Source organism: Hyperolius riggenbachi, chromosome 5 (genome assembly GCF_040937935.1).
Source record: "Hyperolius riggenbachi isolate aHypRig1 chromosome 5, aHypRig1.pri, whole genome shotgun sequence".
In the NCBI taxonomy this organism is placed as follows: domain Eukaryota; kingdom Metazoa; phylum Chordata; class Amphibia; order Anura; family Hyperoliidae; genus Hyperolius; species Hyperolius riggenbachi.
In genome coordinates, this window is record NC_090650.1 from 346936180 (window position 1) to 346961934 (window position 25755).

General features: G+C 39.5%; 1 protein-coding gene across 2 annotated transcripts in view; it reads right to left on the bottom strand.

The window, feature by feature from the left end:
* Window positions 1-3836: 3836 nt before the first annotated feature.
* TOX (thymocyte selection associated high mobility group box) overlaps window positions 3837-25755 on the bottom strand; it is a 390770-nt gene continuing 368851 nt past the window's right edge. For both annotated transcript variants that reach the window (XM_068237428.1, XM_068237427.1), the window contains 2 exons: window positions 8485-8636; window positions 3837-5143 (listed from right to left, as the gene is read on the bottom strand). In XM_068237428.1, coding sequence (XP_068093529.1) covers window positions 5107-5143; window positions 8485-8636 — 189 coding nt within the window. In that variant the 3' untranslated portion in view covers window positions 3837-5106. The remainder of the gene's footprint in view (window positions 5144-8484; window positions 8637-25755) is intronic.

Sequence of the window (25755 nt, forward strand, 5' to 3'; positions counted from 1 at the left end):
ATCACCAAGAATCAGATTCTCTCTGCATGCTGACACCAATCGTTACACTACACTATAGATTTGGTAAGCAGGTTATGCTTAGCATGAAAAACACATGGTGGCAAATATCAGTATGTGTATGCGCAAAGGTTGACAGGTTCATTAACATGGCCTGAGTTGCCATGAGGCGTAGCTTGGGTGGATGGGTGGGGGGGGGGGGGGGGGGGCTAGAGGGGACATCTGTCCCCAGGTGCAGCATCTGGAGGGCACTGTTACAGTACTTGAAGCTGTTCTGCCTTCTGGTACTTTAAACATGTGCCTTTACGGTACACATATGTCCTGGTTTCTGCAGTGCCTGTGAAAGAAGCAGGAAGGGGCAGCACTTTTTCCCTACTCCCTAATGCTCTCTGCTTAACCCCATCTGATCCGCCTACCCCCAGCATCAAGGAGGGTCGGAGGAGATGGAGAGTGGGCGATGAGCAGGTGGAGAACAGGAGGGAGCAGGGGAGTAGATCCGGTCCTTTTTGCTTCTCTATATTCATCAGGCACCATAAAACCGGGAGGCAGCAGAGCAGATACAGTATGTATGCTGTGGTGTGCACACTGAATATTAGGTGGATGTGGTGGGTTTCAGGCACTGGGTTTTAATCTGCAGGTACACTCTCAAGTTTGGACTCCCTATTATTTTATTCTTCCTCACTTCCACTCTAATTTTTCATTGGAAGCACATTGTGCTGCTGTGCTTGATTGATCCCAAATCTCTTAGCCAACAGCTGTCTCATGCCCAATGCATTTTATGGATGTTTTGCATGAAGCACTTCTGCACACTGTTTTTGTTTGCACCTTTCTATTCCCTGTTAGCCAGGGCTGGTTCTAGTTACAATAGGGCCCTTGTCAAAATTAACCTGAGGGCCCCCTTGACACCCCCTGTATCCTCCCCGGAAGTGGCATTATGAGCCCTTGTTTTTAAGAAATATCCCCCCCAGGGCCCCTGAGCCAGCTGCTGGTTCCCCCAAGCCAGGTCTCCCCAACTTTATTGTGCTCCCTGGGGCCCCTGCAATGTTTTTGGCAGTATAGCGACTAACTTGTCCCAGCTTGTAAGCTCCACCTTTTGTCTGTGGCTCTGTGCTTTTCCATCTTCATCCTTACTGGGGTGCCTCTCCTCCATGGCCCGGCGTGTGTTATTAAGTAATATACCACGTATTACCCAGAGGAGAGGCGTCCCTGCAAGGATGAAGACAGGAAAGCACGGAGCTACAGATTAATGGAGGAGCATGGAAGCTGGTAAGTGAGTCACTATACTGCTTCAATCACTGATGCTGATGTTAACCATTCGTCGTATCCGACTCTTGTGATATTATGGGTTAGCTCTCTCCATGCTGTCTGATCTTGTACCATTTCCGCCAGTTGCATTAAGCTCAATCCTGTATCGGCTTTGATGGTGTCAAGCCAACGCGTTCTCTGGCGGCCTTGTCGCCTTTTGCCACTGATTAGTCCTAGCATTAGGTCTTTCTCTAAAGAATTTGATAGCATCACGTGGCCGAAATATGTGAGTCTGAGTCTGGTGATCTTGCTTTACAGTGACATGTCTGGTCTTATACGTTCCAATACTTTTTTGTTCGTCATCCTTGCTGTCCATGGAATGCGAAGCAACCGTCACCAGCACTACAACTCAGGAGTCGATTTTTCTTCTATCTGCGTTTCTTAGGGTCCAACTTTCACAGCCATACATAGTTATGGGGAAACCGATGGCATGAACCAGTCTACATTTGGTTGGCTTGAGTCACTACACACACAAACACTGCAGCGGCTGCGCTGGGGTTCCATGTTCTACTCTGGTTAAGACGCTTTTTGCATTGTGTTTGTATGTTCTCCACCTGTTTTTGTATGTTTCCTCCAGGCATTCTGGTTTCCTCCCACATTGATAAACTTGCTGTTGAGTTGTTTCCTCAAGAAAATGGAGTTCAGGCTATGATAGGGGCATTTGATTGGAAGCACCTCTGAGGACAATCAGTGACATGACTATGTACTCTGTAATGTGCAGCAGAAGATGTCAGAAGTATATAAATACACAATAATAATAGGCAGGGATTAGATCATGAGCTCCACTGAGGACAATCAGTGACATGACTATGTACTCTGTAACAGTGTAGCTGATTCTCAATTAATTTTTTTATATTTATTTTGTTTCTTGATTCTGTCCTTCACTGTTATTCAGTTATACCACTGTTGCCCTTTATTATTTTGATTTTTTTCATCCTATTCATGCCCTAAAAATATGCCATGAAATTCTGGTTTTCATGTTCTAAAACTGAAAATGTTCTATGAAAGTAAAGGTGCCCATACATGGTACAATTTTTCATTTTTTTCGATTAGATAATTTAGTTCGATTATTCTGTTAGATCAAATATAAAGATTTTCCAACATGTCTGATCTGATTTTTTTTATAGAAAAAACAGGATGATTGTTCATTTTTCTTGATCGAAAAAAAGGATTCTTTTCAACTTTCATTTGATTCGATCGTTTTTGTCGAAAAAATGGGAAAATCAAATTTGTTTTATTGTACCGTGTATGGGTACCATAAGTTGGACCCCTTTACGGCTCACACCTTGTCAGGAGGCTGCACAAAAACTGACTTTGTCCCCAGGAGCTGAAAGTCCTAGCTATACCTCTGATATTAGTTGGCTGGCACTAGACGCTGGACGTGCTATGGACCACGTGAGGTTGAAAGGATGACAGTCACAATGGCAAGTGTAACATAACTTTCTTTGAGGTTCTAGACTTAAAGAGGAACTCATGGTAAATTGACATTCATGCTTTTATGTATAGTTAGATGAAGACAGATACGATAGATGAGAAATGTGTGTCGGTATTTTCTAGAAGTCTGAAGTCCCTAAGATTATTTTTTGTTTGCCTGGAATTTGAGTACCTTTCCTTTCCCTTTAACGTGTTCACTGGTGCCACTTTGTACCATTATCATGAATGCTTATCTAGAAACATTATTTAGCTGTAGGTTTGCAATATTCCGCCTATTAGCTTCTCACATCCCACATCCATTTCTTTTTCCATCACTTAAAAATTCTCACTGTGCTAAGAATAGCAAGTAGATACATCTTTTAAATTGTGCTATCACATCCACAAAAAGGAAGAGTTTTCCCATGTTAAAAGCACTTTAATCTGTCGACTTGTATGTGCCATTTTGCAATTTTTGCCACCTATACATTTTGCTGTGTCTTTGTAACTTGTTTTATTTCTAGCTATGATATGTGCTTGTAATTCTGTTGCCAAGGATACAATATTGAAATGGTAGAAGGTTTTCAGCAGAACCTTTTGCAGAACACACAGGAGAACTGGGTCATATCCTAGGGCAACAGAAGACAACCATAAGCCTGAAAAGCACAGAAGAAAACTACAACATAAAAGCAATTCATCGCAAGAAGCGATACAAAAACCAACAATCACCTAAACGTGGAAACTCCCTTTAAATAAGTATTTCTTTACACAGTGTTTAATACAAATATCTAAAACATTTTAAATGCCTGAGATTTATCTTAAAAGATTTGGTCCTCACATCTCCTCCATTTGCCTTTCACTTAAAAAGACATTCTGACTGATATGTGGCCTGGGGGAATTCTCCCATTTGTCAAAAGACCTTTCATATTCATGTTAAATACAACACAAGTAGGGCATTTTTCCTTGCTTCACAGTCCTTTCACTGGATCTGACGGGTGATCATAGGAGCTTATAAGAACAATTTATCACTACCTCTTGCCAAGTTTGCAGAGCCAAGTCCTGATAGAAAACTATGAGGCAAAAGCAAATCTTTTCAACATTGTTTACTCTTGGGGCTTATTTCCTGGCACTGCAATGTATAAATATAAACAGTCGCAACATGGTTGTCCATTACTGTGCAGTACATCATTGGTCTTCAATTACAGGTCCAGAAAACATGAAAATAATGATAAAGAGAAAGTTGTTGATCACTTTTATTTATAGTAGTTTAAAAACGCAAGTTTGGTTTTATTTCATGTCACAGTAGAAAGGAAATGTATTCACATGAATTGTGAAACAATATAGTTCTTTTCCAGCAAAAAAGTGAAAACATCAAAGAAACATATTTAAAAAGCTAAGAAAATTACTTACAAACACCTAGATTTATTATTTCATAAATAGGCGCAACAGGCTCCATTTAATAATAAAAAAAAATTAAAAAATAATAAAATAAAAAGATTAAATACAGACACAGTATGGAGAAACAATAACACATTGCCGGATATCAAGGTTATAATTTAGCAGTTCCCAATCTGTTTCTGCATCTAGTAAAATAACATGTAAGCGTTTGGCAGTCTTTATACATATAGGGACATAATAACGTTTACTAACAAGTACACAAGTGATACAAAAAAGCCATTGTAATGTGGTACAAAATAAATGTGTTTGCTTTCATTACAGCTCACTTTATGAGTAGCCGATTTTTAAACTTTTTTGGGGAGGGGGGAAGGAGACTTTCTTTTCTGAGATATTTCTGAAAATATAGACATATTAAGCAATAAAAAATGAAGCAAAAATATGAATGTTTGCCAATTCTCACCATTGATTTTTTTTTTCAAAATTCACCATCTGGAATGTACCATTTTGAAATTTAGTAATTTAGCTACAATAACATCCACATTTTATACTCTAGGAGAATGGACACTCATGCTATGTACAACCTTGCTATGAGTGCTATATCAAGCCTTTCAACAGTCCTTCGTAGATATTTTTATACATGACCTTTGTGAAAATCACTGTGATCTCCATGAGTTTTTAGTCAAGATGACAGTTGCTAAGGCAGCTTACTAGTTCAGCACTTCACAGCAAAACCGATATCGTATTTGAAGAGTCCAAATTTATTTAGTAATTGTCTTTCAATAAAGGGGAAATGAAGTTATGTAAAGAAGTTTCAAGAGAGAAGCAAGACTATTTTCCCAGAGTGGATGGTCCACAAATGCAAATGTCCTAAGTGCTTAGCAACTTGTAATTTTCTAATAAACCGCAGCTCTGCCGTGGCCATAAAATGCGATCCTTGACAAAAAGTTGTCCCTGCATTCCTCCTCTGAAAACACTTTCTCTTCCTGGCTTGTGTTTTCAAGTTAGATACAGTGCCTTGTCTCTCTGCATGTTTCTGTAGACAAGAAAAAATAATTAACAAAAAGAACTGAGCAGAGCCTTGAAATCTCTTGGGTTGACCAGAGTCAGTTGGCACAAGTTATGCATAATACAGGATATATATGAAAACTCCTGGAATACCTGTTGTAAAGATACCCACACTGATAAAGATTATATTAATGAAATAAATCTTGATAATCATTCTCATCATCAGTATCAATTACAATCAATATCATACCATAATTGAACACAGTAAGAATAATATAAGAACGCGAACTGCCAATTTGAAATGAAAAGAACATGAAGAACATTTTTAACTACTACTACTACTAATAATAATAACAGCATACTTTAGGAAATAAATAAATGCATTTCTTATAGCCATCAGACTTTCCTAGGAAGCAATTTTGTACAAAATAACCTTCCAGCACCTTACAATTGAAAAGCAAGCAAGAAACTACTTAAAGTGATTTTTATATTACGTTTTATCTACTTGTTGGTACTTTTTCAATTTCAAGGTCCTGGAAGAAACATGCTTCTTATTTGTATATGTTTACATGTATTTTAAATTTTAAAATTTTTCATGACAGTAGTCCTTTAAAAGACATAAAAACATGTTTTTCATGCATGAAAACATATTTTTAATTTGGGTAGCTGTGTTTACTTCTTCCTAATTTTTGCCACACAGCCCCACCATTTTATTTTATATTAGACAACAGATTTGCACCTTTAGCCGACTGCGTCACGCGATCGCCGCTAGGAGACTGTTAGACAGCAAAACCGCTATTTACTCCGTATAGCGATGTGATCTAAGGCAGCGCTGTACTGGGGACAGCCGTGTGACACAGGGGTGATCCGCTGTCATAGGCTGAATTACCCCTGGCGGAAGAAGGGAGGGAGGGGGTATACAAATACAAAAAAAAAAACAGATTTTATTTAGAAAATAAAGATATAAATATTTGTAAAAAAAAAAAAGGCAGAAAAGGCGGGGGGGGGGGGGGGGGGGGGGTATGGAATCACTTGTGTGCGGCCTTGCTGCGCCCTGCAGCAAGGCTGTTAAGCTGCACAGGCTTTAAGCCTGTGGTCCTTAAGTGGTTAACTTATAAGACAACATACTCTATTTTTTAGTGAGTGATGGATTTTGTATGACTGTACCCCAAGCCATCTTCTCGCCCCTTTTTTTTATAATATTTAAGTCATCTTGCTCAGATATTTTTCCCAAGGCCTCAGTACTTTCAAAAATGTAAGAATTGCAGGTGACTTAAATCAAACCTGGGCTGAAGTTAATTAATTGTATGCATTTTACAGGGAGTAAATGAGTGACAGGGCACCAAAATGTCTCCTATTGTCTCTGCACATCTTTTATTTTTCCAGTTTGATCACCTTGGGAACTGAATAATAATTATGTTTTCAGATCTGTTTTAACATTTGCACAAATTATGTATACTTAAGTTCCTACCTTTCAAAGGCTCTGTTAATTTCTTTTTAAAAAACGTGTAATTATATCACAGGTGTTCAAATGTTTGCCTACATGTGTATGCAGAACAACACAGTAGTAAAGCTACATGTATCAACACATCAAAAACATCTCTCTGGAAGATGCAGGGTTTACAGCCATATATACTTACAAGAGGACATGAACTTTACTAAAGAGTGACTGCAGAGTAATTTACATTATTTACCCTATCTGTATTTCAATGGTACAAGTAAACAGGCAGTTCAGCTCTCCTTGTTTCTGTTCTTAGCACAATTTGACTGGAAATAGGAGAAAAGTACCCATATGCTACCTTTAGGTCCAATCGCAAATGCAGAGGTGTTGAGCTATACACATGGCTCAGAACTAGGGCTAACCATGCTGGTGTGCAGTGCGGTTCTTCTCCAATCTTTACAACTGAATTGAGTTTCATTCCAAAATGGTCCCTTATTTGTTTCTGTTGACACACTACCACTGTAAATGACGCCATAGAAAGTAACCATGTTACTTTCCACTGTGCTCAGCAGAACTGTTACCTTGTACAAGCTTTGCATGGGAAACTTGAAGTGAGCGAAATGTGGAAAGTGCTTTAGACTTATCTAAGTAAAACTTTCCTGGATGTTCTGCTTATCATCAGCCTGCAAAACTGTCTGATTCACTCACTAGCAACAAGTATGTAGGAGTTCTGAATCTGCTGACTAAATGGTTGTTCCTAGTTTGTGAACCAGCACAACAATTAAGCAACTGGTATTTTTTAAGGAAATATAAAGGCTGAATATTCCCAAAGTATAATATGCTAGTTTCAGTTCTCTGATTGGATTACACTGCATACACACAGAAATGAGCACATTATCCTGCATCAACTCAAGTTTTTTTTGCATCTCATTGACCATCCCTAGTAATGAGATGCATCATAATGCTTCTATAATGGTGGTGGTAAATTATTATAGCAAGGGGCACTCTAAAGTAGGGGTGCCTATTGCATTGATTACAATCTACCAGTGCATCACAAAGGACTTCTGTGTAGATTGCACACTTCAGAGTGCACACAGCATCTCACCTGTTTGGCCAGTGCGCTCCTCCTTCTTCAGTGTATCCTTCCATCTCCATGGTTCCCTGCAGCAGCATCTCTGTCCCCGTGACTTGCCAGCATGCTACACAGTATATACATGCCAGCAGAGAATGGAGAAGAGGTGCTAATGGAGATGGAGGCTGAAGCACGCTGCAGATGAAAGAAGGAGGCAGTGCAGTAGCCAGAGAGGTGAGATAATACTCCACTATGCACTTGGCATGCATGCATGATTAGCATTGGCAACCCTAATACAGTTATGGAGAGACCAGTGAGGGGTCAAAAACTACTCTTTTATTGGTTCATGTGTGTGTGTGTCCCCCATTTCACCTAAAACTGGCTCTGCTACTTGGTAGATTTTTTTCTCTTGGTAATTTGCGAAGCAGCTCACATACCGAAAAATATGTAAGTATCTCTGCTATAAGGTGGTATTATAATCTGCAGATAAAATTGATATAACCATGATTGTCTTAGTGGTCCGTGTTTAGACTTCAGAGTGGCACACTTTATGTAGATTAAGCTGGACTCTTCCTAAATCTGGGTGTTGTACCATCAAAGTACCGTCTAGTCTCTTGTATCACCTTATGGTTGGGGGAAAGCCAGAATGCTGCCCAACCTTGCTGCAGCAAGAAAGGGGTCTTAAAGCAGACTTCCAGACTCTAAGAGAGTATAGTGGTGGTCTGCACAAGAGGACATCCCCTTCTTACTTGCAGGTCATTTTTATTATCTTCATGTACTGTGTTTTATATATACGTTTATACAGTATACTGCATATGGTGAAAAAGACACTAGTATGTGCTGGTATTCTGCTCACCCACTACTGCAGTAGTCATTGTTCCATTCTATGGCCTGTCCTGGAGGATTCCGGCATCCTGAACGGACATACTCCATTGCTTGGGTAACAACCTGGGCTGCTGTAGACGTTGGGCAGATAAGATTCTGGTATTCTGACTGAAGAGAAAATCCCTAATAAAAATAAAATGCCGTATAATTAGTTTCAATGCAAAGCAAGCAATGAATAAGCCAAGCACCAATGATGTTCACGGCATAAAAGATTCAAACAAATGCATATTTTACTTTCCACATTATCGATATACTGGCATCAAACTACACAATGCTCAGTAATTATGTCGCTCTATGAAAGGAAGGTTCACATAGAACATAAACTGGTTTGCATAGAAGAAAAATAAAAGGATTTAAAGACAAAGAGACAAAACAATCGACACAGCAAATAGAGATATATTCCTCTGAATTTGTGTTTTTTTCACATTAGACTCAAGGATACATTGCTTGTTAATTTTCAAAATATGCAACAGAATCTTTTTGAAAAGAGATTGGCAGCAGGTGGCTGAGTGTTTTATTAGGCTACACCTATTCATGCATTGTTCTCAGAACCCTTTTTCTTCATTCAATCACAAAAGGACCATCTGCTTCCTTTATACTTACACTTCTTTTTCAACTAACAAAAAAGCAAAGCACTATACTAGTTATTTGAATTAATGAGTAACAAATAATAATCAAACTCCGCACTGTGGCAAGAGAAAAATAAATAGCCTGCCTGCAGTTTCAAAATAACTATTAATTTTAAATGTGTATTTGTGCTGTTCCAGTGATTTACTTAATTACTAAATTAGTTTAAAGAATCTATTAAATATATATATATATATATATATATATATATATATATATATATATATATATATATATATAACCACTCACGCACTGGTATATACATATTATAGGTACTTGTACAGTATATATTCAGGCGTGCATCATATATATTTCTTTATATTTGTTATATTTGTGTGTGTAGTAGTGCGTGATTAGTGGTGATTGTTAAGTGCAAAACATGTGAAGATGTATATTTAGTATATAGTAATAGGGAATTGTCCATGTTGTCAGCTGGATAGAGCACTGGTAAGGCTGTTGCTTTTGATGTGGGATTTGAGCCTTTGACCAGGGTTTTAAATCCTGACTCAAAAACAGTAAGGGCCCTTTTCCACTAGCCTTCGCTAGCGTTCACACTGAACACTAGCGATTGCTGAATCGCAATTCCGCCGATTTCCCGACGTTTGCGGCCGCGATTTTACTATGCTATGCACTGCATAGCAAAATCGCGGCAAATATCGCTCTGCCGCGCGTTCGCGTTCCCGTCAAAAACGAATCGCGGTAGTGGAAATGACCTACCGCGATTCCTATGTTAAAAAGCAAACCGTAGCGAAGGTAAAATTGCTAGCGGTTTGCGACTTTACGATTCGGCCAGCGCTGGTGGAAAAGGGCCCTTAAGGGTCTTTAGACAAGGCTCCCTAATGATCCTGGTCGTCCGTGGTGCAAGCCGTAAGTGGCTTTGAGCGGGTCAGGAGAAAAATGCAATATAAATGTTCTGTGTCTTGTCTTGTTGGCCTTACGTGACAACTGACTGCTTACTTGAAAAAGGTAAGCCTATTGGCTGCATTGATTTCTTGTGGGAAAGTAACACAAAACCCATCAGTTCCTTATCTACTGTGTCAAATGTTATACTATGGTATGGAAATAAAGTGCTAACACAGAGAGGAAATCTGTTGCATGTGTCCCAAAGTGCCTCCAGATACTGTACCTAAAACACTGATTACGCCCTGGTAGTTCAACAGTCCAGCTATGTCTTTTTCATACTGTAGATCTTGACCTCTGTCTGGTTCAGAGCTCTGCCAGATTGCCACTCCCCCATCTTATAAAACTCTCTGCCAGATTGCCACTCCCCCATCTTATAAAACTCTCTGACATGTTCTGATAGCTTTGTGGCATGACAAAGGGCATGGCACATGTTTAAATAGTGATTCCAATAATACAAATATCCTATTATGAAAGTTAATTGTTTTCTGTAGATCCAGGAGCCTATCTACTATGGTCTCTGACCTTAATAGCTTCTAATGACCAGGTCAGCAGAACTCATTATAGCCTTATCTTATCTGATTGCATGCACATTAACAATAAAGCCCTCCTTGATGAGTAAATAAAAATGAGCTTACTCTCTTCTTCCATGTTCCACCTAATGAAATTATATGCACAGCTTAAAAAGTTAATGCTAGAAATGCGTTAAAATGTGGTATGTGCACAAGACTGGTGGCCTCCTCTCCTACAACTCGCCAAGCCGGAATGTCCTTAGCCAACATTATTGTTGAACTTGTAGTAGAGCAGCTCCAACTCATCCATAGATCAGGCTGCTTGGCAGATATCCAAGAAACATGTCTGTACAATGATAATTCCAAATTGTTACCCTAAAGGATCATGCACAAATGTTATTCTACATGTGTATGTAGATTTAGTCTCACCTTTCTGATCCACCCATAACACACACGGGAGGGGGGGGGGGGGGGGGGAGCTGAACCATTGGGAGTGAGTGACTAATACCACATAACAGGGGAATGAAAAAGAGTAGGTTTATCCTGCTGTCTTGTGAACATGCACATTGCAGGAGGAAAGTAAAAAACAGCAGTAGAGTTTCTACTTCATTTCAACTTTGCTCTGATTTCCTTGTTGTCTCTCTTCCTGTGGAAGAGATTTAGCCACTTCCTGTAGGAACAGGAAATGAAGAAAAGGAGATGCTAATGTGGAAATAATGTAAACAAAATGCAGCCAGGGTGTTCTCAGCTCTCTTCAAGAAGATTACAAAAAATAGTGGATTAGAATTGCACTGCAATTCAGGAAGTAACTCAAGAATAATGTAGCATATTTTTCTTGTAATAACATTTATCTTTTACAAATGTATTTGTATAATATTTCTACCATGTTAAAATTATTTTTGCACACATGCTGTACTTGTACATGTTTTTATTTTTTTTTAATTTTCAAATTTAGTTTTGAAGTAATATTTACAACTTTTTTTTGCAATTGATTATTTATGTGCATGCGTATACGTGCACTTACCAACAGGCATATTTCAACTGAGGAGTGCCGCTACCAACTGCAGTATTGCAGCTAGTGTGTGCGTATTTTGTGACTTGTTATTTACCATGTTCCTGTCTGATGCTGATCCTTGCTTGTCTGAGTACCGGTCCATTTGCCAACTTCTGCTATGCTCTGTTACCGATCTTGGCCTGTCTGATAACCTGATTGATTGCCAACTCCTGGACTGTCTGATTACCCGCTTTGTTCCCGACCTCTACCTATATGACTACATGCTCCGTTGCTGAATACTGGCTTACTCTTCCTGACCTCATTCCTGCTGTGTGTGTTCCAACGCTGTCCCAAGCATCACCTGTCCAGATGACCAACTAGACTGCAAACTGGTTTGTCACCCCTCATTCACTCCACCTGCTACTGGATTGACTTCCTACTGGATTACAGCACCATCCCTCCTGCCCTTTGCTGCCCAGAGTTTCCTCTCTTACTTACAGGAACTTCTGGCAGCAACTTGCTAGAGAAGCTGTCCTCATTAATACGTTCTCTTCGTACTCAAGTACGTGGTATTCTGGTATCTGAACCTGACAGTGCTAGAAATGTAGCATTGACAGTTTGTCTTCAGTGCTGTACCGAGAGCATGAGCAATTCTCTGTTGTGGTACTCACAACCTTCCGTAGAATCCCCTAGCTCTGAAGCACATCACTTTCTTAGGTAGAATCTAGCCAGAGATTCAAACGGGGTGGAGTATGTTATATGAAACATGCCAGGAGAATTGCTTGAATAATGGGCGTGAAAGGAGTTAAGCACAACACTTTCTTCACTACACTAACTGCATGATGCTTCTAGTCTAACATATGCCTAATTCTGTGTGTCTTTGGAAGGCAATGACTATTATTGTGGCAATCTGGTTTTAAGCTTAAGTCTTGGCTGTGGCTCTGCTTACTTTGCCCACTTACATATGGTCTGGCTGTTTATTTTGGAATCTCTCTTCATCCTGTGCTCTGTTGAAATATTAAGGGCTGTGCAGTGATGTTTCTGGATACAGCTTAGCATAATCAAGAATATTAGAGATGTATTTTCTATGTGTTTAAAATGTATGCTAATTCTCTTAATATTTTGCATATAGGGCATCTAATAGCTACTAAGTTGTTGTGTTATTTTTCTATCATGTTTCCTTAAAGCTGGCTTGCAGTTCTGAGCTATGCTATTCATGGCCAGTTTTATTTGTACTAACAAGGTTGTTCTAGAGGAGTATAATGTAGCGTCTTATATTGTATATTCTAAAAATTTGGTTGTTGCTCAGAATCTAAATATCCAGCCAAAATCACAGTTTTTGGGGTAAGCTATTAAAGTTAAGACTATGTTTTTATGTTATGGGAGGTAACCACCAGAGCACCTAAAATAGTGTGCATATGGAAGCACCAGGACAATATATTTTGTATAGTGTCCTCCAGATGTACGTTTTAGTACTCCGTCGGTGAGTTGGGCGCAGGGTGAGCTGCTTCCACCCTCTTGCCGGAACCCCAAATTACCCTTGCGTTGGGTGTACACTATAGCATTAGTGCTATGGTGGTGCCCAGTTCAGGCATTCAGAACAGCCTGCTTCATCCTCCTGCCCAATATTCAAACCCGAGAAAGTAGAACTTTCAGGTGATAGCATTGTCCACTTCAGCCTCATACACACACTAGAGAAAAATACTCCAAGACCATCTCTCTGAGGTCTCCACTGAGAATGTAGTGTGTGTACAGCTGTCCCATGGCAGATCTCTAAATAACAAGGGATACATAAGAGCATTGATTTCTGTATATTTACCCATGCCACAGGTGGAACAGGTGGAAGCATCCCGGGCATAATTTTATTTTCAATGAATGATGAATGGCTCAGTGGTATAAATCTGAAAAAAGTGTTATGGATGCTGAATACATGGCACAACATTCTGTGCATGTTTCAAGGAAAAACAGAAAGCTCATTACACGAACGAGATCACTATATTGTGATAGCTAATTACAATGCTGTGCAGTTGCTATCGTTTATAGGAGGTGAAATATGAATGAGTTTCAGAAAAATCTCATCAGCAGAGCGCAGATTGGAAGAATGGATATATATATATATATATATATATACAGTATATATATATATATATATATATCAGAATGAAATAAAAAAAATAGCTTGCAAAGCAATAATAGATATAATATTTATCTGACTATTTTATACAGAAGTATAGTTTAGAGTGTTAGAAATGTGTTATATAAAAGCAAAAGCCCTCAGGTTAAATAATACAGCACGTTTGCTGCAAGAGTCATTCCCATACAGGAGAGATTGCTTTGTCAAGGTCATGCTAGAAAAAAAAAACTCTGACAGAGCTTTACTTCCATTTTTCTAGCCTGAGGAGAAATAAATGATTCCAATTTACATTGCTGAGCAGAGACAAAGATTGGAAATAGCTGCACATAGAGTGCAATGGAGAAATGAGCAATATGGCCCTGCTTTCTTGCCAGTGATAAACAGTACATACTTATATAAAAGTGTGCTGTCATGCTGTAGAGGCACCCTGTGGTATTTCCTGGTATTATTGTCATTAATTCAGTATATCATTCCACTATCATAAGTGGTTTTGATGGTAAAGGGCACTACAACAAAATAAACATTTTGTGTTCTTTCAAAGGCCTCTGAGCATCAGTGCATTGAAGGAATTCTCCCGTTGCTCTTTCCTCCTGTAAGATGTTGGAACAAATCCCCCTCCAGCTCACCGTCCTTGATCTAGCATGTTAGGTTGACCTTGCAGTACAACATAATGTTTGGTTGTGCTTCACTGTAAACCTTCTCTCAGTAATGGCGCCTGTGTACAATGCAATTTTCCAATCTTTCAGATTGAAAATAATCATTCCTGCCATTTTGATGGAAAAAAAAATCCAGCAGGGTTTAACTTTTAATTTTTAGCCTCAAAGAGGAACTTTACTGTATATAACTTCATGAATCAATTTACTTATTTTTGAAATATTAATTTATAAATCATATCATAAATGCTTGTCCTTTGTAAACTTTTACCTCATTGTGATCTACATTCTAAAATTCATCTGAGATGCTAGCATCATTACTACTGGCAGGGTGAATCACTACTACACATACAAATCATTATCTCATGAGTTTTCTTTCACTTCAGATTCCCTTTAAAAGACCTAATCTTCCCCCACAATATTGAAATTATGCCTAAACCTAACCTCCCTACCAAACTACTGTTAACCCTGACTATACTGAAAACTTCCCCTAACCCTAGCCTAATTCAAACCAATTCCTAAATGTGCTAACATTAACTCCACCCCAATTCTATTTTGACCTGTTTGCATTCCTTTGTTAATCTATTATTATTTATTGTATTTATAAAGCGCCAACATATTACGCAGCACTGCACAATAGATAAATGGGTAAACATACAAGGAGCTCACAACAAAACAAGATCATGCAAATGGTTTGATCACAGTAGGACAGTGTCTTTGGTCAAAATAGATAGAGTGTGCTCTAGTCCACAAGAGGGGTGAGGGACAGTAAGACTGCATAATCCAGCTGGAAACACTAGGGGGGAGGGCCCTGCCAGAGGCCTACAATCTAAAGGGTAGGGATAGCGACAATAGGTGCATTTGCTGACAGGGTGCCCAGCAGAATGTATTAGGGCTCTTTCACACCAGAGCCCTTTTTCGGCATTTTAACGCAAAGTCCATACTTTGCGTTAACCAAGGTAAAAGGAAAGTCCATAGACTTTTATTTTACCTTTCACACCCGACGCTGCGTTTCGATGCGTTGCGGTACGACACACCCGGGCGCATTTTATCGTCGGGAATCGGCGTTTCCCCTTCAGGTTAATTAACTACTACCGCTGCTACTCAGCGTCGCACCGCAGATTCCTGACGACACGCCACAACGCGTGCAGGAGCCGTTCTCCTGCACGCTTTCAATGTGTAACCAGCCTTATGGTGTGATGTAGGTAAGCTATTAAACATTTGTACCTAATTGCTAAAAAGAAGGGTGTATTGTAGCCATTTTAATAAGCCATTATAATCTATGCCCGTGCTTCCAAATTGTGTGCAAGGTTTAGGACTTATGTGCGGTGTAGCTTTCTATGGTTTTAATAGTTTTAAAAGTGAAATGGTTTCTTATTCTTATCTAAAATAGAATGTGAGCTACACAGCAGATCAGGACTGCCTGTGTTGCATATTCATTTTATAATGCACCAGATGTTTTCAGTAAATGAAAGGTCTGGACTTCAGACAGGCTTTTCAAGCACCAAGATACTTACTATTGAGTTATGCTGTTGCAATATGTCATTTTGTAGTGAGAACCCCCAACAACAAAATTGCATGTAGTGCTATATATACAGTATCATTTATATTAATGGTGTCTTCTCAGGTGTGCAAGCTACCCATGAAATGCACACCATGTCCATATTATGTCCGACTACAGAATAGTATTCCAAATTTGCCTTAATCAATTTGAAATGAGCTTAGGCCCAGAGAAGGTGGCAAAGTTTCTAGGTCATGTTTATTTATTGTTCACTATCTTCTTGGTGGAGCTATGGGCCTTTATTCAATTTCCTTAAAGAGACACTGAAGCAAAAAAAAATGATGATATTATGATTTGTATTTGTAGCACAGCTAAGAAATAAAACATTAAGATCAGATACATCAGTGTAATTGTTTCCAGTACAGGAAGAGTTGAGAAACTCCAGTTGTTATCTCTATGCAAACAAGCCATTAAGCTCTCCGACTAAGTTAGTGGTGGAGAGGGCTGTTATCTGACTTTTATTATCTCAACTGTTCCTGGACTATTTACTTTTCCTCTGCTAGAGGAGAGGTCATTACTTCACAGACTGCTGTGAAAGACTCATTTTGAATGCTGAGTGTTGTGTAATCTGCACATATTATAAAATGATGCAATGTTAGAAAAACACTATACACCTGAAAATAAAAGTATGAGAATATTTTCTTTGCTGCTAATCTTCTAGTAATTATTCATAGTACACAACCAATTCACTTTATCATATTTTTTTTTTTGCTTCAGTGTCTCTTTAAGTTTTCTCCAGGAAGGTAATTTTTCATCTTCTATATAAAATAACTTTTCAGCATTCTGCAAAAGTCCCAAAATGTACCAAAAAGTAGATGAAAAGTGCTGTCAAAGATATTCAGAAGATGTTCTTCCTTGCTGGTTGCTTATAAGGCATCTCATTGATAAGTTGTTAAAGAGAAACTCCGACCAAGAATTGAACTTTATCCCAATCAGTAGCTGATACCCACTTTTACATGAGAAAAATAATGATTTTCACAAACAGACCATCAGGGGGCGCTGTATGACTGATTTTGTGCTGAAACCCCTCCCACAAGAGGCTCTGGTACCCTACGGTACTCTGGGCAAACTGCCACAATGTAACAATGTTCAGACAGGAAATAGCTGCTTACAGCTGTCTGTTAAAGCCAGACCAGCTACATAATCTGCCCACAGTAACAATGTCACCATGTAAAACATGTCAGAATGTGAATCTGGGAGAGGAAAGATTTTACAATGAGCAAACACTGACTAAATCATGTATACATAATTATTGTAAAAATGAAGCACTTTTTTTATTACATTATTTTCACTGGAGTTCCTCTTTAAAATATCACCCTGGAGAAATGTAGGAGAAAAGTGTATAGAATAAGGGCCCATATGCAATTAACTTTTTCTCCTGGGTTTCTCCTAAGTGATATTTTCAAACTTGTCAATAAAATGCCCTTTAAACAACCAGCAAGGAAGAAAATACTCAAAATAATTTTGACAGTACTTTTTCACCTACTTCTTGGTACTTTTTCAATTGCAGAGTGCTGAATAAACGTTTTTAACAGAAAATGAAAAATCATCGCCTAGGAGATAACTCAGGAGAAAAAGTTAATTGCATATGGGCCCTGGTTTCTTCTCTCAGTCGTGGATGCAAAAACAGACTATTTACAGACAGTAGATTTTAGTGACAGAATGCAGTTGTTAATGCAGTGCCACCAAAAGTCCTGAAGCTCCTGGCCATCCAATCATAACTTTTGGCCTTTTACCTTGCTTTCAGTGTTTTTTTCAGGTTTCTGTAGAACACCCAAGCATGTTGGGGTGACACAAAACTACTAGGAAAGTGTAGGGGACTAAAAGAAACTGAAAAGCCCTCCTACTAAAAAGCCAACACTCAGTGTAGTTTGCCTTCTTAAAACAGAAGGTATTTGCGATAATTCTGCTTTAAGCGAATGACTGTGGTCTCCCACAATGCATCACTACTGAATATGCAAATTATTTCTTTATGCCCCTGAAGCCAGGCTTACATTTAGAACTGCTGGTGTATAGCAAGCCTACAGCTCATAAAATCTACAGAGCTACATCAACCCAATCTTATGTACTGTCGATGATTGAATTGCCTAATACTCTGTACTTTTTTTGTTGAAGAATGTTATTCTAAAACGGTTGCACTGCTTGCCTGCCTAGTGTTTCACAAAGTGTTGTAGCCTTGTATATGTTTACTTCTGAGAAACACATCATCTCTCTCAGTCATTATTTCTAAACCCAATCAATTTACAGTATTTAAATGATTTGCAAACCATTGTATTCTGGGTTTTTTATATATAGTTTATATAGGCTCACTTTTATTTTTTGTAACTGGTGTTGTATGTTGGTGTATTATTATTTATTACTGTTGTTGTGGATCTTATTACTATAATTAGTGATAGCAATAATAGATTCCTCCAAGAGCGAATGACGCTCAAGAATGTAGCTTTGCTGACCAATGTGCTAACCACTCAAACACCATTTGGCCAGTGAATAGTATGAGAGGTTGTTTTATGTAAATTCATTTATAATTATGTTAACAAGCCATTTAACTTGTATTTAGTTTCCATTTAATATAAGCCAGCTGTGATCTTAACATTTTTTGCTTAAAACTGATAACAGCTGCAAACATTCTGTGCACGTAATGTGTGCTACTTATAAGCAGAAGGATATGAAAGATTTAATTTTACCAGTTTCTTCCATGCTTTTATTCTGTTTGGGTACAAATGCAAATATACTGTACATTTATTAAATGTCCTATGTTCTCACAGACATCAAAAGAACAGAATATGTGAACACAATAATCTGTGCAGTACTTTGGGACTGTATAATTTAGCTATAACACTGATTTGTCTGAAATCTACTGAATGTTTGCAGTTGATATGAAAACTGGGATGTAATATCTCTTTCGGGAGGGGCGTGACCGGAAGCCAATGCAGCTAGACGCATAAGCGAGGAGCTCCGGGGAGATAGGCGCCCTAGAGACATACCAAAGCTGATAGAGCGACATTGGAGATGGTGAAGGAGAAGGACAAGCAGCCGAAACAGTCTGGAAGGCAGAGAGACGCTTCTCCAGGCCCGGGGCAACGAGGAATCCCGGAGATCTTTAAAACTCAAAAGGCCGCGCAGGGCGTGGGCACCAGAAGCAAGATGGCGGCGGAAAACGAAACACAAGCCGCGGCGTCACGAGCTACAGCAGACAGTGGGACGGAGGAACATGGCCCGACTTACCCTGCCTCAAAGGTACTCACTTTGGGAGACTTAAACGCGGTAGCAGGGGACCTCAAATATGCGTTGCAGACAGCGGTGGCCTCTGTGCGAGGGGACATACAAGGTCTATCCTCCAAAGTAGAAGCTATCTCTAGCTCAGCTAAATCTCAAGCTAAAGATATCCACAGCTTAAAAGAGCGATCCTCCAAGCAAGATAGACAGCTACAACATGCCTTCCGAATTATCGAAGATCTGGACAATCGAGGCAGAAGAAATAACCTGAGAGTAAGAGGTATGTCGGAAGAAATCCCCCCTACGCAGATAGTCAGTGCCCTGCAATCTTTATTTAATAACTTGCTGGAAAGAGACATTGACACCACTATAGAGTTTGTACGCGCGCACAGAGCTTTGAAGGCGCGAAACGGGGACTCAGACCTACCACGGGATATTATCTGTTGCCTCAGTTCCTTCACTTTAAAGGAAGAAATAGTCAAGGCCGCTAGAAACAGGGAGAAAATTTACTTTAATGAATCTGAGATCCTCATCTTTCAAGATCTGTCCCCAATAACGCTGAGACAGAGGAGGGCCTTGAAACCACTACTGCAATTGCTAAGAGAAAAAGGAATGATCTACAAATGGAGGTTTCCGTTTGGGCTGAGTGTCACACACCAAGGCAAAGTTTTCTCTTTACAAACACCGGAAGAGCTAGAAGATTTTTGTGCTGACCTCGACATCTCTGTCCCCGACCTGGAAGAGTGGAAGTCTGAGTTCGGTCGCGCACCGCCATGGGCAGCGTCTACCGCTCCGAAAACGCAGAGGCCTAGGAATAGAAACGGACGCCGTAAGAATAAAAACACGCAACCAGCACAAGCGTCCACAGATGCGGCTGGGGGTCGCAGATCATCAGAGGACTCGAGCGGAGATGTGATGTCGCAAGAGGAAGACCAATCCTAAATTCTCATTAAAGAGAATATCACTTTAAATAATTTCTTTACAGGGACACACTCTCCATTTGCTGATTCTACAGACACGTAAGATGACTGTTTGTGAGCGGCACGTTTTAGCTATCTGACCGCTCTGCTCTGATAGAAGTTTAAATCCTTGCATAATGACTTGTTCCCACTCCTACCATATTATGGCGCAGGTTTACCTCACTGCACCTTGTTCACTCAATGTTGTTTTGTTTTATTCTCACTTAATATATGGTACGGAGTGAACTATACTCTTAATGTTCTTAATGTTATAGCATAATGCAGTGGTAGGAACTGTTTTAGGCCTCAGTCAAAAATCTCAGAGAAGCTCAAGTACTCCTCCAGACACGCTGAATGGGCCCCACCGCCTGGGGTGTTTCCGCGGAAGTCTGGAGGAGACGCACATAAACGTTAGAAGGGGATATATATGAATACACTGTCTTTTGTATTATGTTCTAGGACCAACCCTCCCTCTATGGGGGCTATGACTGTATTGGTAATCCAGGCTCATTTTTCGCCAGAAAAATCACTATATTAACATTATAGTCTGGATTGGGGACAGGGATAGGTTTCTGGAAGAATCAGGGGTGGGCCAGATAAATGATGTAAGAAACCTAGATGGCTTTTTCCAGATGGCCACATCACCTGCAAGGCTCTTGCAACCCCAATTTCATACTCCTGACAAAGCCTATAGCAGTGAACAGATTCCACCCACTGTACAATATATAAGACCTATATAGAGAAGAGTTAAACTAAGACTACTTAGAAATCTCAGCCACATAAGATACCATTTGGTGCCTATCTCCCTATTGACAACACCTCATGAACCCAACTATACTTTAATCTTCCGTGCGATCTAATTGGCAAGGAGAATTACAGTATATTGCAGAGAATACACCAATTCCACCTATTTAGGTGTGATTCCAACGCATTGTACTCTCGCGAGCATACCTGTATACACCCCCACACCCAAGACACCACACTAACCAGTGTGAGAGTCACCAGTTACAGTGAATTGTAGGGGGCAGCGCAACCCCCCTACTCTGTCTATCTGTCCCACATTTTGACCTCTCCCCCCCAGCCCACTAGCCCTCCGCCTTATTCCCTTATCTGGTTTCTGTATACGACATTTGATATCCCCCTGTCCAGCAAAGTTCACCTCAAAGCTGCTATCCACTGGAAAAACCCAGCTAAGCCAAATAAAGAATATAGGGAGGGGTTTAAACTTACATTATGACGGGGAAGGAAAAGATTTCAGTGATGTCTTTAAATGCGCAGGGCTTGAACTCGCCATACAAAAGAAAGTGGGTGTTCTCAGAAGCAAACAGGTTGAATAGTGACATTTTAATGATACAGGAGACCCATTTTCAGAGGGGAAACTCACCAGTTTTTAGAGACAGAAAGTTCCCCTATATCTACAATGCCACCTCCCCGGAAGGGAAAATTAAAGGAGTCTCCATTATCATCTCCCGGAAGGTAAATTGGGTATTTCACGTATCAATTAAGACATACAAGAACTCCCTCTTGATCCACCTCCTCAACGCGGCTAAGACACTCATCCCGAGACACTGGAAATCAAATAGAGTACCCTCCATGAAAGATTGGTTAACTAAAGTTGACCACATCCACACTATGGAAGAATTAAGAGCAGTAAAGTTAGACCTATCCCACAAATGCTATGTTATATGGGCCCAATGGATCGATTTTAAAAATACTGAGGATTATAAAAAGCTGATGAGGGCATGCTAATATGCTAAAATGATAGTGGGTAAGCTACCACTTTTGAACCACCTTGTAGCATAAACTTTAAGACCTGACTGGACACCTGAAGTTCGGGGGCAGAAGTATCAATAATCTAAAATCTAATATCAGTGAAAGCTGGAAGGAGGAACAGAGTAAACCGGATCTGACGGGGGGCGGGGTGGGGGGTTCGGGAAGGGGGGGGGGAAGAGAATGACTAATGATGGGACAACTGATGTGTTACAATGCGTTATGTAGACTTCTAGTTAAATGTAAAAATTATCACTTGCGGATGGTGACAACAATTGGCTAACCAGATATGCTTTTCAAACATATTGATTAATCTTTTCTGATGTGCAATATTGATCGACCATCTGTCTTGTCTATAAAAGATGCTTTTTGTACAAATACTTTACGAACTGTTTTTGTAAACAATTTTCATGCTTTATTTCGAATAAAAAATTTTTTGGAAAAAAAAAAATATCTCTTTCGGTATTATTGCAGGAGACTGTTTCACAAAACATCAAGTTTCTTCATTCAAATGGTTTATTTGTGATATTGAGGATGTTGCCAAGTAAATACTCTTTTTTTTTTTACCTGTTAAGTACCTTCTGATATAGATAATGCTGAAAAAATTGCTTGGTAAGTCATAGCTGAGTAAAGGCAATGTTCTAAAATTTTGATAGGACAATTATTTTTTTCTTACATGATCACTTGTGATCGTAGTTCTTTAAAATTGGATTCCAGAGGTAATGTAAATGTCTAGAATAGATTTAACCTGAACTTATATGAGCAAACATTTTCATCTTTTTATTCAAACAGAAACTGTTGTGGAGCAATTTTGACTCCAAGAGCAATAAAATTATGTAATATTACAAGCCAAAAGTGACCTCAAGTTACATGGTGGTATATGCAATAACCTGTATTAATCTCTTAACTCAAACTGAATGTTTATATGCATCTAGCTTGAGTCTCTTTAAATCAATCAGGACATATATACGTGTCCTGTCAGCAATGGGTGCTAGTTCATGGCGGGACTTAAACGTCAGTAATTGTGAAAAGGGGACATAGGTTCCCTGAGCCAATTAAAGTACTTGGAGATGAATGAACATGACTTCAATCAGGAGCCATGTTCATTCATTAAAAAATTTTTTTTTAAAAAGTTATCAAACACTTCCTGGCAAAAAGGTCAGTGTTTATCTCCATCTTGTGGCCAAAAAAGAATATTCAAATAAAAATACATTAATAAATAATTTAACAATAGTTATTAACCCCGTCCATGATTCCAGATGCAATGAGCAGCTACAGACCTGTCTCCAACCTCCCCTTTTTAGGCAAAGTTTTTAAAAAGCTGTCTATCTGCAACTTGAAACCAGGCTCTCAGCAAACAACACTTTGAGCCTTCTACAATCTGCCTTAAAGAAACACCACAGCTGTGAAACAGCCCCTCATCCAGGTCTGCAACAATCTGTTCATGGCCAGGGATAGAGGTGAATGTTCCATCCTAATTCTGTTGGATCTCTCAGCAGCTTTTGATACAGTTGACCATGAAATCTTGCTTAATAGATTGCAGGAGTACTGTAGCATAGTCTTCCAGTGGTTTAGATCTTTCTTGACTGACAGAACACAGAGTGTATCCCTAGGACATGTCATGTCCAACCCTGCACCTATAAAATTTGGAGTGCCACATAGCTCAATCCTATTTTCTGTGCTATCTGCAGAATTTACCATTTACCACAATTTACCATTCAACCAATAACCAATTAACTGAATTGATAAAGATCAATAATTAATTCCAGGTGTAAGGATATTAGCATTAGTTTGTGGAAATGGAGAATGAAGAAATACTACTCTGATAGAATCACTAGCTTGGTTAAACGATGATCCTAAATTTGGTGGTCGTGTTAGGAGTACATTTTGGCCAAATTATGCATTTAGTGAATCCAATGTACTTGGAGTTTGATTCCACCTTTATTGTGAAGCTAGTGCTAAAAGTATTAGACCAACCTCCTTTACCGCAGATGTAAGTGGGGATGGTAGCAGGATCTACATACTACCACAGAGATGGTAAGAAGAAATGTGGTATTACTGTATTACTGTAGTATTACTGTAGTAGCACCATGCTATGCTATATAATATCATCATGGATGTTGTATAAATATTTCCAAGGCACCATGCTAAAAGCCTTTCCCTGTGGTGTAGCCCATACAGCCTACTAGCAGTCACAATTACCCACTCTAGTGAATCCCTTCCAGCTGCTGACATCCTATCTTCTTGCAGACACTTTGAACCATGTTGCATTTCGTTCCATCACACAACGTAATGTACCAGCAAAACAGAGCAAGGATGTCTGTAAAGTGTAAGTGTACTTTTTTCACTACATAGGTATAGGGTCAAAAGTGACACACTATACCTATTAACCTGGAAGGGTATAACATCTGGGGGTCCCCTTATTAAAGGGGGCTCTCAAATCCCAACATAATCCACCCAGGACCTATCCACCCCCATTGGCTCTCCTCTGCTACAATATTCAGTGAGCACTGGCAAAGCATTTGCATTGGCCCAATAAACTGACCAATGAAAATCCTCCTCAGGGAAGATTCTCATTGGCTGATGAGCTAAACCAATGGCGAACGCCAGCAGGGGGCTCAAAGATGCTTTGCCCTGAACACTATAGCATTGGAGAGCCAGCAAGAAGTGACATGCAGTGTGTGCTCCTGACCACCAGTGGTGGTGCAGTGAACGGTAGCCAACTTGCCAAGGGTGCCGGGCAGAAGAGCGGCACTGCAGGAGCAGGGAGTGATGAGCCGGGGGGGGGGGGGGGTGGCAGGAACAGAACAGCGCTAACATTTTTACACTAAATAGGTAAGGAGGCAAAAACTCCCTTGACCTATCTACAAGGTGGACATCCAGGGTCTACATAGTTAAAGAGGCTCTCAGATGCCAAAAGAAGTTGGCTGCACACAGAGACTTTTCACCTTCTATGAGCAGGTGAAAAGTTATCACCCATGATTGATGAAAAGCTTGTGAAGCTGGTTATTGCATGAGGGGAAAAGAACTTCCAGTGGAATTGAAGTAGGCGATGGTCCACTCCCGTCGCCTAATTCTAGAACTCGCCAGTACTAATCTCTGGTGAGTTAGGGATTTGCATAGGGCCCATGATGTTTAAATGTGAAAACAAAAGATGGCACAAAACTCCCGCTTAAGTCTAATATTATCAAATATTTAAAAACCATCAGTACAGCCAAGATCTAGAGAATTAATAAAACAATTTTTCTCCAGAAGTGTAATTCCTACATTATTCATCCTGACAGTTTTGACAATATCATTCTTTCCCACTGCAGTTTACTGTTTCTTGATTGCACACAGCTCGTGAACAAATATACAATTCAAGAAGGAAATGAATATCATATAACAGAAATGATTTACTAGAGAAAAATATTTGTACATTTCACACTTAAGATGTGATTCCAGCTCGAGGTGTCAGATTTAGAATAACAAGCTGCTGGCACAGCAAATAAAGATTGTGATCAACAAGAAAGCAAAAGTCACAGCACAACATTTTTCAAAATGCTATCAATTTTATAACTCATGGTGTGTACAGCAAGCTTTCAAATATACTGTACTTTCTTAGAAATAAACACATAACCATACACACTTGAAAGGATAAAAAAGCAAGAATGAACTTTTGCCTCTTATTTAATTATACTGGCCAAAACCAGAACATTTTCAACCTCTTTGCAACACATAAGGAAAAATCATCTGGCTAGTGGACCTGAACTCTTGCACAGGACAGAAGAAAAACATGGAGAAATGCATCCTGTATGTATTTCGAGAGTTTAGCCTAATTCCCCCTCTCCCTGTGACTAAGCACTACTATAGTTTGATCACTCTGCTGTGTCAGCTTAGGAATCTACTCTGCCATGGCAAAACAGGTCATTTGTAA